This window comes from Phalacrocorax carbo, chromosome 3 (genome assembly GCF_963921805.1).
Source record: "Phalacrocorax carbo chromosome 3, bPhaCar2.1, whole genome shotgun sequence".
NCBI lineage: Eukaryota > Metazoa > Chordata > Aves > Suliformes > Phalacrocoracidae > Phalacrocorax > Phalacrocorax carbo.
The window spans coordinates 112,300,685-112,314,752 of NC_087515.1; the positions used below are offsets into that span (position 1 = coordinate 112,300,685).

The following is a 14,068-nucleotide window of genomic DNA, read 5'->3' on the forward strand; positions in this document are numbered from 1 at the left end:
TCCAGCACCTCAATGTCTTTCTTGTATTGAGGGGCCCAAAACTGAACACAGTACTTGAGGTGCGGCCTCACCAGTGCTGAGTACAGGGGCACGATCACTTCCCTACTCCTGCTGGCCACACTCTTCCTGATACAAGCCAGGATGCTTCTGGCCTTCTTGGCCACCTGAGCACGCTGCTGGCTCATGCTCAGCCAGCTGTCAGCCAGCACCCTCAGGTCCTTCTCCGCTGGGCAGCTCTCCAGCCACTCTTCCCCAGGCCTGTAGCGTTGCATGGGGTTGTTGTGACCAAAGCACAGGACCCAGCGCTTGGCCTTGTTAAACCTCATATAACCGACCTCCGCTCATCGATCCAGCCTGTCCAGGTCCCTCTGCAGAGCCCTCCTACCCTCGAGCAGATCGACACTCCCGCCCAACTTGGTGTCATCTCCGCAATAAAAGAATAAAAGCAACAAAACATGGGCGATGCTGGAACGTGGACCCGGTTTTTAACGCAGATCTACCCGGGCGCCTCTCCCGAGCCGCAGACGCTCCGTTTCCCGCCTCAGAAGGAGCGGCACCGCCTCCCTCCTCCTCCTCCCGCTGCGGCGGGCGGACGTCCGGCGGCGGCCATGGCGCTGGCGGAGGCGGGGGCCGGCGCTGGCGGGCGGCTCCTTCGCTGGCCCCGCGTCGTCCTCTTCGGAGACTCCATCACCGAGGTAGCGGCCCTGCGGCAGCCCCTCAGCGGCCGGCCCCCGCCCCGGCTGCGGGCCCCCCGGCCTGGCGCTCCGCAGCCCCTTAAGCGTCCCAGTTCCTCGCACCGGGAGCGGCAGCCCTCCGGCCGCCCCCTTGCTTTTCCTTGAACGCGTTACATTGAGCGCCTGTGCCAAGCGCAGGGCTTTGCTTATTATTAATTTTTAAGGAAAATCGCTGCAGCGGGAGTGGATGTGCGTGTGTCCGAGTGTGGGGCACCCGCTCCCCTCGCCGTGGGGCGGTCCCCGTGGGTGGCGGGGAGGGGCCTGGAAGGGGACCCGCGAAATGGGAGCTGTGTCCCTGTTGGATCTCCCACGAGGGTGTTCCAGGAGCTTTCATTCCTGATGGTCTTTTACGAGATTCAGAGCCTTCTTGGCAGAAATTTGTGAAGTTCCTATGTTAGAAGACCAACAGCATCCTGGCTTGTATCAGGAATGGTGTGGCCAGCAGGAGCAGGGAGGTGATCGTGCCCCTGTACTCGGCACTGGTGAGGCCGCGCCTCGAGTGCTGTGTTCAGTTTTGGGCCCCTCAATACAAGAAAGACATTGAGGTGCTGGAGCGTGTCCGGAGATGAACAATGAAGCTGGTGAAGGGTCTGGAGAACAAGTCTTATGAGGAGCGGCTGAGGGAGCTGGGGGTGTTTAGCCTGGAGAAGGCTGAGGGGAGACCTTATCGCTCTCTGCAACTACCTGAAAGGAGGCTGTGGCGAGGTGGGTGTTGGTCTCTTCTCCCAAGTAATAAGCGATAGGACGAAAGGAAATGGTCTCAAGCTGTGCCAGGGGAAGTTTAGATTGGATATTAGGAAAAATGTCTTTACTGCAAGAGTGGTCAGGCATTGGAAGAGGCTGCCCAGGGAGGTGGTGGAGTCACCATCCCTGGAGGTGTTCAAAAAACATGTAGAGGTGACACTTAGGGACATGGTTTAGGAGGCATGGTGGTGTTGGGTTGAGGGTTGGACTTGGTGATCTTAGAAGTCTTATCCAACCTTAATGATTCTATGATTCTAGAAGTGTAGGTTCTGGTATTTCGGCAGCAGTGGCATTTTCCAGACAGAGAGAAGAGCCTGTTGTCTGCAGTTCTCCCTGTCCCTTCTCCTGGCACGTCCCTTCTCCTGGTGCATCCCTTCTGTGCAGCTCCCTGTGCCAAGCTCGCCCACCCTAGCGACATGTTCTGCATCGACATGACCAGATCGTGGCTTGGTGAACATCTCTGAGGCAGTGCCAGCTTTTTAGTGTTCATTTTGCGTCCCTGCCTTCTGTTGCATTGATTGCATGGTGGAGCGGGTCACAGAGCTCCTGCGATGAAAACAGATATGGCCAAAGGTGAAGTTTGTCTTTAATGGGAATTAGGTTGTCTAAACCAACTCCCTGTGCAGCTCTGTAAACGGGCGGAGCATGGTAACGCAGAGGGTGGCACTGCAATAGCAATAAGGGGAAGGTAATTATTTTTCCACTACTAGAAGAGGTAGGTATTGAACTGCACTCTGACGCAGCATGTGGAGAGAGGATTTTTGGGAGGTGGTCTCCAGAATGAAGGAACAGTGAAAGAATCTTAGAAATAAAGTAGAAAAGGGAGGGGGAAAAAAAGCCTCACCAGTCAAAATGAAACTACAGCTTGGCAGCAGTCAGTTTTGATTATGAAGTGACCACGGGGTCCATCCTGCTGTATGGTCCCGCATTACCTCTGATGCCAGTCGTGTCTAGGTAAGACCAGTGCTGTTGGACCTCTCCAGGGCCAGGACAGGCTGGGAGGGAGGAAGCACTGCTGCAGCAGTGCGAGAGGCCATGCACAGAAAGCTTTTGAGGAGGGAAGGTGCCAGTGGTGGGGCTGACCTGCTGGGGAAAGAGTTCTTCCAGTGAGGGTCTAACCATGTTCCTTGTTTTCAGTTCTCCTTCCAGGAAAATGGCTGGGGGGCATCCCTTGCTGAGAGACTGGTCAGGTAAGAGCTTAAATTTCAAAAGTAATTTCTAGCATGGAAGAAGTCGTGCAGCTTTTCTAAAAGAGAGCCAACACAAGTTAATATTTAATGTATATTTATTAACATTTATTTATTTACTGAAGTGGGACTGCCTTACTGGTAACCTGCCCAATAGTAGTGGAAATACTCATTGGGTGTTTCTTTCTGCTCAAAGCTTGAGTGGAAAGAAAAAATTCTTAGTGATTGTCAGGATTGTTGTTCTAGTTTCATAGCTTAAGTGACAGGTAAATATTACATGTGCAGTTTGTGGGTGCACTTTCAAAACACTTAGTTATAATCCCACTGAAAACTCCTGTGACATCTCATTGTTTATGAGAGGGTTGGAGGCAGGTATCCTGACATAATGGCGCAAAACTTCCCAGGTTTTATTCTGGTGGGCAGAGGAGAGATGTTCTTATTGATATGTGTCTTTGTTTCAGAAAATGTGATGTTGTGAACCGTGGGCTCTCAGGGTACAACACCAGGTGGGCTAAATTGATCCTTCCAAGATTGATCAGTAAAAGTACTGGTGCCGAGAGTACTGTGGCAGTTACGATTTTCTTTGGAGCCAATGACAGTGCTTTGAAAGGTACAGTAGCTTTCTTTTTTTTTCCTGTGACCTGTTCTCCTAAGACAGTTTTACATTTTAGCAGAAAAGGCAGAACATCACACAGACTTTTCCTGCCACTTCTCCATGAAGCATGTGCCCCTTTTTACGGTGGATTGTTTTCAATGTTTTGATTTATATTTAAACCATGCAGTGCCCTCTCAGCAAGTTTTAATATTAAAAGTAAATTTCAAGGTACTCAGGAATTAGTCATATATCCATCACCTAAAATTGGAGTTGGGCATCTAGCTGATTTTCTGCCTTTAAAGCAGTCTGATGGGTTCTTGGCAGATGGGTTGAGGAAATGATGGAAAGTAGCAGTTGGATTCTCTTTAAGATACGCATAGCAGCATGCAGAGCTAGTCTAATCAAAATTATAATCTCAGTGCACAAAGAACTCTTTGTACATCCATGGGAATTTTGAAATTTTTTCTCCACATCCAAGAGAGTGAAAAATCTTAGCTTTTGTCTCAGGTGAAGTTTGAGGTGATTATGCCATCTAATACTAAGATACGGAGTTTCAAGACAAAGCATATTTTAAAAAAAAAGGTGATTTTTTTTTCCCTTGTCCTTTATTTGTATTAGTTGGAAGTGCTGTGTTTAAACTCTCCATTTGTCTGCTTTGGATATTGAGGAACAGCATTTTCCCACACCACCTCCTGAATCAATGGCTGAGGTGAACTGTGTACTGAAAATGAGTGCCCACATTCATACACTCTGTAAAAAGCACGTTATGTTGTGTAATAAATCTGTAAGCAGTTTAACGTCGCTGATGTGTGTGCTCCATCCCCTAACAGATCTGAACCCTAAGCAACACGTTCCTTTGGAGGAATATGCTGCAAACTTAAAGAGCATGATACAGTATCTGAAGTCAATAGACATTACTGAAGACAGGGTTATTTTGATAACGCCACCACCTCTTCAGGAATCGGCCTGGGAGAAGGAGTGTCTTGCCAAAGGTAAAAGAATGGTATGGATGGGCAGAATTTCTGCATTTTACCGGCAGTGTGTAAGTTGCTGATTCCCAGCTGACAGATGATTAGCTTCGTGCTTGTGCCAGATTGCAGTCGTGTTCCTGGAGTTGATGGACAAAGACTGCTAGCTGGTTTGCTAAGCAGCTTTTGCATAAGCTCATGAGGTACCTACCAACTAATTAGTGACATCATTTTGAAAGTGTTGATTGATCTTTTTGTGCATAAAACTGACAGAAGCGGCTGCCCTTTGAGAGCACAGGTTTTGCCGACATGTCCTAGGCAGGCCACGTCATGTCCTAGCACCTTCCAAAATAGCATGAATAATGGAAGAATTTTTGGCAGTGTGACTTAGAATATTTTACAATAGTCACAGCATATTTCACATCTATTTGGATAAGCAGATAATATCCTAGCCAGGTTTATTTTAAATTTTGAAAACCCCAGAGAATATAATATTCTAAGGATGCTAATAAAAGTAAAGAAGTAAAAGGTGATTAAATGATTTCTCATTACGTTGTTCAGGCTAACCCTAAAAATAGAGACAGAACAGCACTGCTTACTTCGTATTAGTCATCTGGCAGAAATTGCCATAATCCCGCTGACTCCAGCACTGACAGTTTATACCTCCTGAGAGTGTGTCCTCTTTCCCATTGGGACAGCTTGTGCAGTTCTTGCACATTTATAAAAGACTGTCGAGTTAGAATCAGGTAAAGACAGAACTGTTATCTTAGTATTTGCAAGGTTTTCTCAAATTTGGGTGGTATTTCGTGTCCTGAGTTATGTGCTCAAAGTGGTAACATTTTGATGATGACCTCATGTTTAAACTGCATTAAATGAGACTGTGTTATTGGATGGCTTTCCGTTAGGGACCTTTGGTGTGTGGCAGTGATCACTGTGCAAAACAGATTTCAGTCTCATCCGGCAGGGTAGTTCTTATATTTCAGTTGGAAAAGGAGAGAAAGTCCTAGAGTAATAGTCGCAAATTGTGTAGGACAGTTGCAGCTGTGGCAGGTCAGATCAAACATCAGACATGGCCGGTACTGTGTATGTGACAGGCGTAGGTCCTTGGGTAGGGTGTAAGGGATAGGTCAGGCGCAGAGCGGCCTTTCCTAGTGTGTGCCCTGCTCTTGCTAAAGCTGCTACAGCCATAGTTTGCAAAACAGGCACTGCTGTTGTCCTTCTGAAGATCTGTTAGGGGAGCACACAACAAATGGTGCTTATCTGGCTGCTAGCTACCAAGTAACACTTCTTAAATGTTGTTAGTTCATTTTTGTCTTTAAGCTATCCTTTTTATGGGGTAGGGAGGGAGGAAATTTGCATTTACAGCATTGAATCTGCCAGCATCTGTCTAAGAGATTGCTGTCTAGGGATGGGACAAAAGACAGGGTGGTCTCAGATGGTGGACCACAAATAAAGTATTGCGCGCACAGTAAGCAGCAATATCAGATCATCCGCCCTCAGCCAGTATCCAGGAGAAATGTCCTGCTTATATCTAGTTGTCTTAGATATCAGAGCAAAGGAGAGATGTGAAACATGAGGAGGATGGTGTTAACAGGAACATTCACCCAGGCATGAAGAGAGGCATAAAAAGAAACTAGGCTTCCAAATGAGGGTGCTGTGGGAGACAGAGATAAAGCCCTTCCAAAGTCAGAGCTGCTCTTTGTCACCTGTACAGCCATCATTTCATCCAGAAGGCAATTGAGTTGGTCAAGCACTATCTGTTTTGCTAAATTTGTGTGGATAGTTCCTTCTTGTCCTTCATGTGTTTGGAAATCCCAAGAGGAGGCAACTCCACTGTCTCCCAGCACTGAGGTGAGGCTGAGTGATGAACAGTTCCCAGGTCCTTTTTCTTGCCTTTCTTGAAAATGGGTGTAATGTTAACCTTCTTCCAGTCACCATGGGTCTCCCATTAGCCGTGATTTTTTTTTGTAGGTGATAGGCATTGGCCTCACCAGTGCAACAGGCAGCTCCTTCAGCTGAGTCCCACCCACCCAGATGCATCTGGCGTCTCTTGAGTATCCCCTAACTCATTGCTCCCCACTGCTGGCTGTCCTCCCTCCCAAGCTGAGTGGGTGCATGCAGAGATTGGAGTAAATCACTAGGTTGCCTCCTCGGTCCCTCAGGGGACCCCCATATTCCCTGAGCTTCCTTTGGCTGCTGCTCTTAGCTTATAGATCCAGTACATGCTCCTGCAGAGCTGCGCATTGAGAGCAGGCATGTGTTTGTGTGCTTCCAGAGTGGAAGAGGAGATGAAACAGTCAAGAAGTAATTCTCATGATGAAAGAAAAGGCAAAGGGAGAATAAGAAATTATAGATTCTGCTAGATTGGAAGCCATAGAAAGGCAAAAGGAAAGGACTGCAGGACCTCACCTGGGGAGGTGTGGTTGTGATCGATACAGGCAACTTGGCAACAACGGGAGCTCTGCGTGGTGGGGGCTGAATGAGCTGTAGGGCTGCTCGGTCTGTGGGAGAGTTGAACTAGGAAGAAAGTCAAAGCAAGAGTTTGGAAACCTACCATGGTGGGGCAGGACCGGTGAGGCTGCAGAGGATATTTTTGTGATGAAAAGAAATGATGGGAGGAAAGAGGTGGCAGTGTGGAGAAGTGGGAATCATCAGATGTAAGATGGGTGTAGAATAGGAGTTGATGAATTGCATTGTAGGTCCCATTAAGAAAAATCAAACAACATAACTTAATAATATCCCGCCCGAAAGTTTCCCTGTGGTCCATGCAAAACTGCTGGCTTACAGTAGCTGGCATGTGCTGAACGTCCAGCCCACGGTGTAACTGCGCACGCATGTGTAGCAGTCACAAGTGCTAATAAAGCTTTGCACCTAAATGCACCCAGTTCCACCAGCGTGATACAGCGAGGAGACTTCTGTAAGGGGATGCTAAATGTCTGACGTCATCCAGGAAGTGGAAGGCAAGCCTGACAATAGATTTACATTTACTTAACTCTATTCTGTGTGCTAGTAGCAGGTGTCTGAAGCTTGACAGAAGGTGAAAGCTGTGAGCAGCACAGAAATAAGTGTTATGCTGTGTGCTTTGTTGCCACTGCCTCTGTCACCTGTTACACATCTGTGTGTGACGGAAGTAAAGACATCTTGTACATATGTAAAACATTTTTAAATGCCTCAGAAACAAAAGGCACCCTGAAAGAGACCTGATGGGCATCAAGTGTGCCACAGAAGGCAGAAATCAAACTGCGTCAGTTGCAATTGCTAAATGTTTTCTTTGTGTCTGATAGGCGACAAATTGAATCGCCGCAACGCCACCACTGGGGAGTACGCCCAGGCCTGTGTTCAGGTAGCCAGGGACTGTGGAACGGATGTACTTGACCTCTGGACACTGATGCAGAAAAATCAGGTATGATGTCATGAGGAAGATTCTGAAACTGTCATGAATTGTGAAATGCAGAATTTAGTATAGAGGAACCTGTGGTGCGGCATTATCACTGAAATGATACAAAATATATCCAAATCACATTTTGGGGAAGGAAAAAAGTAATCCGTAATGCTTTGTGCTGGTCTGGGAGAAATAAAGCTTAATAGAACCTGACCGTTGTTAGCTGGTTAGCATATGTGCGTGGGGTGCATTACACATAAAGAACCTTTTCCTGGACTTTGAATCACGGAATAGTTCAGGTCGGAAGGGGCCTCTGGAGGCACCTAGCCCAACCTCCTGCAGAGCGCTGGGCCAACTTCAAAGTTAGATCAGGTTGCAGGGGTACCTCGGTGATGCTTCTCACCAAATACCCAAACTCGTCCACGTGACAGAGGCTGCAGGCTTCCGTAAGCTGGTGACTCCGGTTCGGACACTGAATCGTGTCCGTCTCCTGCACTCCCTGGTGCAGCAGACTCAATAGTTCGACTGCATCACTTAATCTTGTGATCTTTTCCTGATGAATAGCAGTGACTTTGGCCATCAGAACATTGTCTTAATGTTTTAATATGGGGGTGAAAAATAAAACCAGTGTGGTAATAAAACCAGCTGGCTTTGAAGAACTTAAATAAAAACTACTCAAGACCTTCTATTTGTGCTTAGCAAATCCATTAATATGTGGTTTTAACCTCCCCTGTAGGATTTCTCTTCATATTTGTCTGATGGGCTCCATTTATCAACAAAAGGCAACAGCTTTCTAGCAGCACAACTTTGGTCATGCCTGGAAAAAAAACTGTCTGCTCTTCCTTGGCTACTTCCTTACTGGCGTGACGTGGACCACACGAACCCCGAGGCCAGCCTTCTGTGAGCCCCCCTGCAGGAGCGAGCTGAAGCAGCCCGCCCTGCCAAAGCCAGTCTGTTTACAAGGGCCGGTGTCCAGCAACACGCTGCGCCCTTGGGGAGCGGGGCAGCGAGGAGGCCCATCGCTACTCTTCCGTATCCCCTTCCCTTGGTCTGTGGGAGAATAAAGATGAGACCACTCGGGGTGTGTCACGGGGTGGTTTGTCTGCGTGCCGCTCCTGCTGGTAGCCTGAATATCTGCGGGGGTGAGCTCCTCTTTCCTTGGAAGACTGCGAGGAAAATGAGAGTCACAGCTGTCCTGTGACCACGGGACAGGCTGCCCTGAGGCATTTCTGCCTAGCTGAGCTTTGGGCACTACGCCTTGATTAATACCACCTACTAGCTTTAAACACCTAGGAGCTGATAAGAGGAACAGTGTGGAGTTTGTCAAGAGCTATTAATGTCAGTCCAGATTAATTTCTTTGGTTGCAATACAGCAATAGAAGCAGTTATCATCTGAGCTGTGGCAAGGATTTTGATAGTGATCTGTTGTAGTTCACAGTAGGGGTTTTGAAGTTTAACTTTGGTGGCCACAGCAGGTTCTTGCATATAGACACAGGTTTCAGAACAGTTCATGGGTTTGAGCAGCATAAAACTGATGATGCACGTGCTCGTTTTGCAAAGCTTGGATCTTGAAGACATTCCTAAAGGGTCTGCAGCTCTGCTGCCAAAGCTGCATCATATCTGATTTGCCATCAAGTTAAGGAGCTGTTTCAGGTGAGCTTTAGCCCTCATCCATAATTTAACAGCTGATGTGACAGCATACTCTGCATAGCTTTTGGCCAAGCAAACACAAACTATAAAACTGCCTTTACAAAGGGGGGGGGGGGAATGCCTGAAACTGAGCTGAAAGTCAACAAGCATGGAAAAAGCAGTGGTTTGGGAAATAATTGGCTAGCCAGCCAGCTAGCCAAAGAAAGGCGGCTGCTACTGGACCATGGGTTAGAGAGGAATAACTAGTGTATCACTGCAACTAAACCCCCCACCCCGGCCCCATCATGCTGGGCTATAACAGCAGCTACACGGGCACAAAACAGGTGAGGCCACCAGCAAGGCCTTGGGCGATGTGTTTATTACGCACTGGGGAGGCAGAGCAGCACGATGGGCTGCTTTCTGGGCCCTGCGAGGCTGCTGCGGCGTCACTAAGTAACAAAGACAAGTTGGCCAAGACCTGTCATCTACTGTGTAATGGTGCTTGTTATAAACTGGAGCGTAACTAGTTCACACACCTGGAGCTAGACCAGAAGCTAGGCTGGACTGGCCTTTCTGTAATGAAAGCTTACAGCAAAGACTGGCTGAGCAGCAGAAGGGGCTCCCTGTGGAAGCTGTGGCTCTTCCTGCATTAGACATTACAAACTGTGCACATACAGTCTTTTAGTTTCTGGCATACAGTGATGGCTTCTGTGATTTCTGAGGCCTGCTCCAAACCTCTATTTTCATGCTCCCAAGTGCCTGCCACTGCTGACCTTAGTGCTGAGAACACCTACTTACACATTTGCTAACGAAAAAGGCATTTGAGCATGCCCCATGCCTTAGTAATGTCAGTGTCAGAACTGACCATGCAAAGCTGGTGAAGGGTCTAGAAAAAGAACAAGTCTGATGAGGAGCAGCTGAGGGAGTTTAGCCAGGAGAAGAGGAGGCTGAGGGGACACCTTGTTGCTCTCTGCAACTACCTGAAAGGAGGTTGTAGCAAGGTGGGTGTTGGTAACAAGTGATAGGACAAAGGGAAAGCTTAAGGTGCAGCAGGGCAGGTTTAGATTGGATGTTAGGAAAAATTTCTTCACCAAGAGGGTTGTCAAGCATTGGAACAGGCTGCCCAGGGAAGCGTTCCTGGGGGTATTTAAAAGACATGCAGATGTGGTGGTGAGGGACACGGCTTAGCGGTAGACTGGGCAGTGCTATGTTAACGGTTGGACTCAGTGATCTTAAAGGTATTTTCTAACCTGAACAATTCTACTATCCTGTGATAATCCCCAGGCCACACAGTAAAAACTCCATCACCAGAGGAAGCAGAGTAGCCCAACGGGTGCAGAGCTGTACTGCGGCTGCTCAGGGTCTGGCCTCTGCAGCAGCAAAGGTTCAGAGGGGGGCAGTGAGAAATAACTGGCTCAAGCCTGGCTACACACCAGGTTTTTAACTCGGGGTTTGACAACTAATGAAGGACTGCACAGAAAAAGCTCTTATTTAACTGATTTTTTTAATATAAAAAGCTTTTATTGCATTGGGAATTAAATTAACTCCTCACACATGTACTCTGCACTGAATCAAAAAAAGAAAACCCAAACAACAACAACAAACAAACCAACCCCCCAAAAGTTCAAAACCAAAATATAAAACACAAGAGCCAGTCAGACAGGAATACCATAAGGCACACGTTCAAGTATTAGTGTAACAAGTATCCTTGGGCGGGGAGGAGAAGGGGGTACGCCCGCAATCGTGTCAGCACGGGTTTGGTTCCTTGCCCTCGCATTTAAGCGCGCAAAGGCTTTCCACAGCTGCGGCTCCCCTGTGACTGAGCGCAGGCTTGTAACAGTTAAAATGGTTTTACTGTTGGTCACGTTTTATGTCAGTTTTATCAACAGATTGTTATGGGAAAACACACAGAATTCAGATGCTGCTTTATCATCACACCAGTTGCTCTGTGACTCCACAGTGTCAGTCCATCTGCCGCTACGCGAGAACACCGCTCGCGTTCCAGTCCCAGCTCACCTTCCAGATGTCCAGCTCTATCCAGTTAGAGGCCACCATTAAATTACCAACCTTTAACATCACATCGTAGTACCTGTGTGGGAATTTGAATTCCTGAAGTCTCCTCCTTACACTTGCCCTGTAAGTTTAACAAAGGTTTATTTCTTTTTTTATTAAATTCACAATTTTTTCCAAACAAATGCCTCCCCCACCCCGAGTGAATTTCCACCCCCCCTCCCCATTTATTTATCCAGTAGGAGCTTCCAAAGGCCATAGAGACCACAGAAAACTGAGGCTCAGCTCCTTCAACACCTCAATAGTGTTACCTATTTCAAAATAACATTTGGAGAAATGGCTCTGCACCAAAACAACCGCTGTGAACAGCTGGTTAAAACACCCCTTGTCTGCATGAACAGTTTCTCCACTTACGCTTCTTTCTCGTAGCAGACCCCTGCGGCATACAAGCCTCTTCGCACAGAGCGAGAAACTCCCAACGAAAGCCTGTCTCTGCAACAGAGATGCGAGGACAAGACAACCCCACCGCTAGAGGCAAAACAGGTTCATGCTAGAGGAGCATTTCCACACATTGTGTAAGGTTTAACAGCCTCTGCATGACCCTTTTATTTGTTTCGAAGCTCTGTATCTTAAGCTTCTTGATTCCAATTATGCATCTTCATTTAACACTGAGACTGTGGGTTTGTCCGATTACTCTCATTCTGTTCTCAAGGCATCTCTTCAGGCTTTTGATTACATATACCTGAAATTGCTAAATGGAACATACTGCAGTGTTTTCATTTTGTTTTTAAAAGCCCGTTAATTTCGTCTATCAGTGCTGTCAGACTACAAAATATTAAATTATAAAAAAGGCCAATATACACAATCCAATATCCAGCAGGATATTTGGTGTTGCACCACAGGTTGAAGGAAATGTTAAAGGTCAAGGAAATAGAAAAACAAATCCAAAAAGCTTCAAAAACAAGCCAGTTTTAGTTTGGATTTTCCTTTTTAAAAGATATAATGCTCTAATAAATGTAATTTAAGGAAGGTCATACACATGACCAGCATCTGCAGTAGGTCACTTCCTTATCTCTCCCACTTCCTCACAAAAATATATATACATATATTTATATTTATATAAATGAAATGGTTTTAGATCCTTATTTTGCAGACACAAGTCATACATTTAGAAGGCAGCAAGACACTAGCATTCTGTTTCTTTGCTGTCCACCCGGTTCTGGCGCTGTAGTTTAAAGGATGAAGCTTTCTCACTCCTAATGACAGGATGGTCTGTCAAGTCCTCAAAAGATTTGGCGGCCGAGCTGCTATTTGGGAAGGGGTCCTTCTCAAAGCCATCCTCGTCGATGTGAGAGTCAGTGCTTGGGTCCTCCTGAATAGTGTCCATTCTTTGGTGGTCCTGTTTCGGTGCCGCAGCGACGGCAGGCACGGCCGTGATGGGCTGCAGCGGCTGGTGCCGGCTTGTCGACTGCGCCGCGGGGAAGGGCTTGATGATTCGAACTGAGGCAGAGTCCAGGCTGCTGAGCATCTCCACGTTCTGCAAGACACCAGCAGCCACGTCAGTGGGAGAAGCAACCAAGACCTAGTCCAGGGTTCAGTTTTTGCACTGTTTACAAGGGGAACAGGTGGCAGGCCTGAGGAGCACCACGCTTGTTAGAGCCGTTTAAAGGCTACTTCATCCTCCCCTCCCAGCAGAGACGTGCTGATTGCCCCATGCCACCTGTGCTAGCCAGGCTGAGCCCACTGCACCACATTGGAAAAGGAGTTAGAGTTTGGATTTTACAGTCAATTTATGCTTACTTAACAGCCAATTTACGCTTACTTAAGAGCAAGAGAACATCCAACAGCAGTAGTTTGTTGTGTTGGTTTTTCTTCCTCAAGAAATCCAGCTCCGCTAAGCACTAAAGGCAGAAAGGCCTTTTTATCTCTGCTTGTTCCTTCTCCATACAAGGCACCACAGGCAACAGCCTCACTGGGACAGAGCTGACGACTCAGTCCCACCTCCCTGGGGCTCAACACTGCTTTGGCAAAACCCAGGGCTGGAACCGCAGGGGCAGGCCAGACAACACCGAGAGCTCAGTGCAGGGAAACGGTCCAAGGTAGAGCTTATTCTACTCTTCCATCCTGAAGAGTTCCGCTTCATGTGCGAGAAGTTGCACTGAAGACCAGAGGGGGACCATTGTGATCACACACAAATTCTGCAACCCAGATTAAGTTAAAGCCCACTGACTTCTGCTTCTTTGTGAGCATGGTTTGGAAAATACCCAGAGACTTCTGGGGATAAAAGACTCCCTACAAACCTCAGTAAATGCTAACGCTGGGCAGGATGAGATGTTTACCTGCTACCAGTACTGCGTATTTCCCAAGCACACGATCCTGAGCAGATCCAAAAGACACATATTTGTTTGCTAAGCTGCTGCTGGTGCAAGGAGCCCATTAACTATACCTGTGCTCTGCTGCTACACCTCCTGGGATTTTCTAGATTGAATTCAGGTATAAAGCTCTAAGGTGACTTTTCTTACGCCATTCAACACTAGCTATGGGGGACTGGAACTAAGATCGCCCTCAGTTACATCAGCGTAGATAACAGAGGCCATCTGCCTCAGCGGTCTGATTTCAGTACGTTTCCCCCACTGCTTGTACAGGAGCTCTGCGAGGCTTTTTTCCCCCCTCCTGTTACAAAACATCATTTCCTTAACCAAATGTTTCAGTTATTAATAAGAATTGGGTTGTCAAAGCACTGGACAGGACACCAGAAAATCTATGTCGGAAGATACCCTGTGCTGGACTGCAATTAGAATTTATCCAGGCACTTTTTT

General features: G+C 47.3%; 2 protein-coding genes across 5 annotated transcripts in view; one reads left to right on the plus strand and one right to left on the minus strand.

The window, feature by feature from the left end:
• Positions 1-571: 571 nt before the first annotated feature.
• IAH1 (isoamyl acetate hydrolyzing esterase 1 (putative)) lies at positions 572-12,304 on the plus strand. 2 transcript variants are annotated; one of them, XR_010372362.1, is made up of 7 exons: positions 572-695; positions 2,616-2,668; positions 3,127-3,275; positions 4,091-4,252; positions 7,513-7,631; positions 11,117-11,375; positions 11,679-12,304. XR_010372362.1 is itself a non-coding variant. In XM_064448021.1 (6 exons), exons 1-6 carry the CDS (start codon positions 609-611, stop codon positions 8,512-8,514), a joined length of 738 nt encoding a protein of 245 aa, XP_064304091.1. In that variant the 5' UTR covers positions 572-608; the 3' UTR covers positions 8,515-8,688. The 2 variants fall into 2 exon arrangements, 1 of the variants encoding a protein (XP_064304091.1); XM_064448021.1 differs by lacking the exons at positions 11,117-11,375; positions 11,679-12,304 and adding an exon at positions 8,347-8,688.
• ADAM17 (ADAM metallopeptidase domain 17) overlaps positions 10,725-14,068 on the minus strand; it is a 37,263-nt gene continuing 33,919 nt past the window's right edge. The window contains exons 19-20 of one of the 3 annotated variants that reach the window (XM_064448020.1): positions 12,504-12,786; positions 10,725-11,373 (exon numbers count right to left, since the gene is read on the minus strand). In XM_064448020.1, coding sequence (XP_064304090.1) covers positions 11,363-11,373; positions 12,504-12,786 — 294 coding nt within the window. In that variant the 3' untranslated portion in view covers positions 10,725-11,362. Of the gene's footprint in view, positions 12,787-14,068 lie in introns of all 3 variants that reach the window. The other 2 variants (XM_064448019.1, XM_064448018.1) reach the window with 2 other exon arrangements.

What these genes read in the sequence shown, in the direction of transcription:
- IAH1 (XM_064448021.1), top strand. Translation starts at nt 609, where the DNA reads ATGGCGCTGGCGGAGGCGGGGGCCGGCGCTGGCGGGCGGCTCCTTCGC. An exon ending in GAAGGAGTGTCTTGCCAAAG is followed by an intron (nt 4,253 to 7,512) that starts GTAAAAGAATGG and finishes TGTGTCTGATAG; the next exon opens with GCGACAAATTGAATCGCCGC. An exon ending in CACTGATGCAGAAAAATCAG is followed by an intron (nt 7,632 to 8,346) that starts GTATGATGTCAT and finishes CCTCCCCTGTAG; the next exon opens with GATTTCTCTTCATATTTGTC.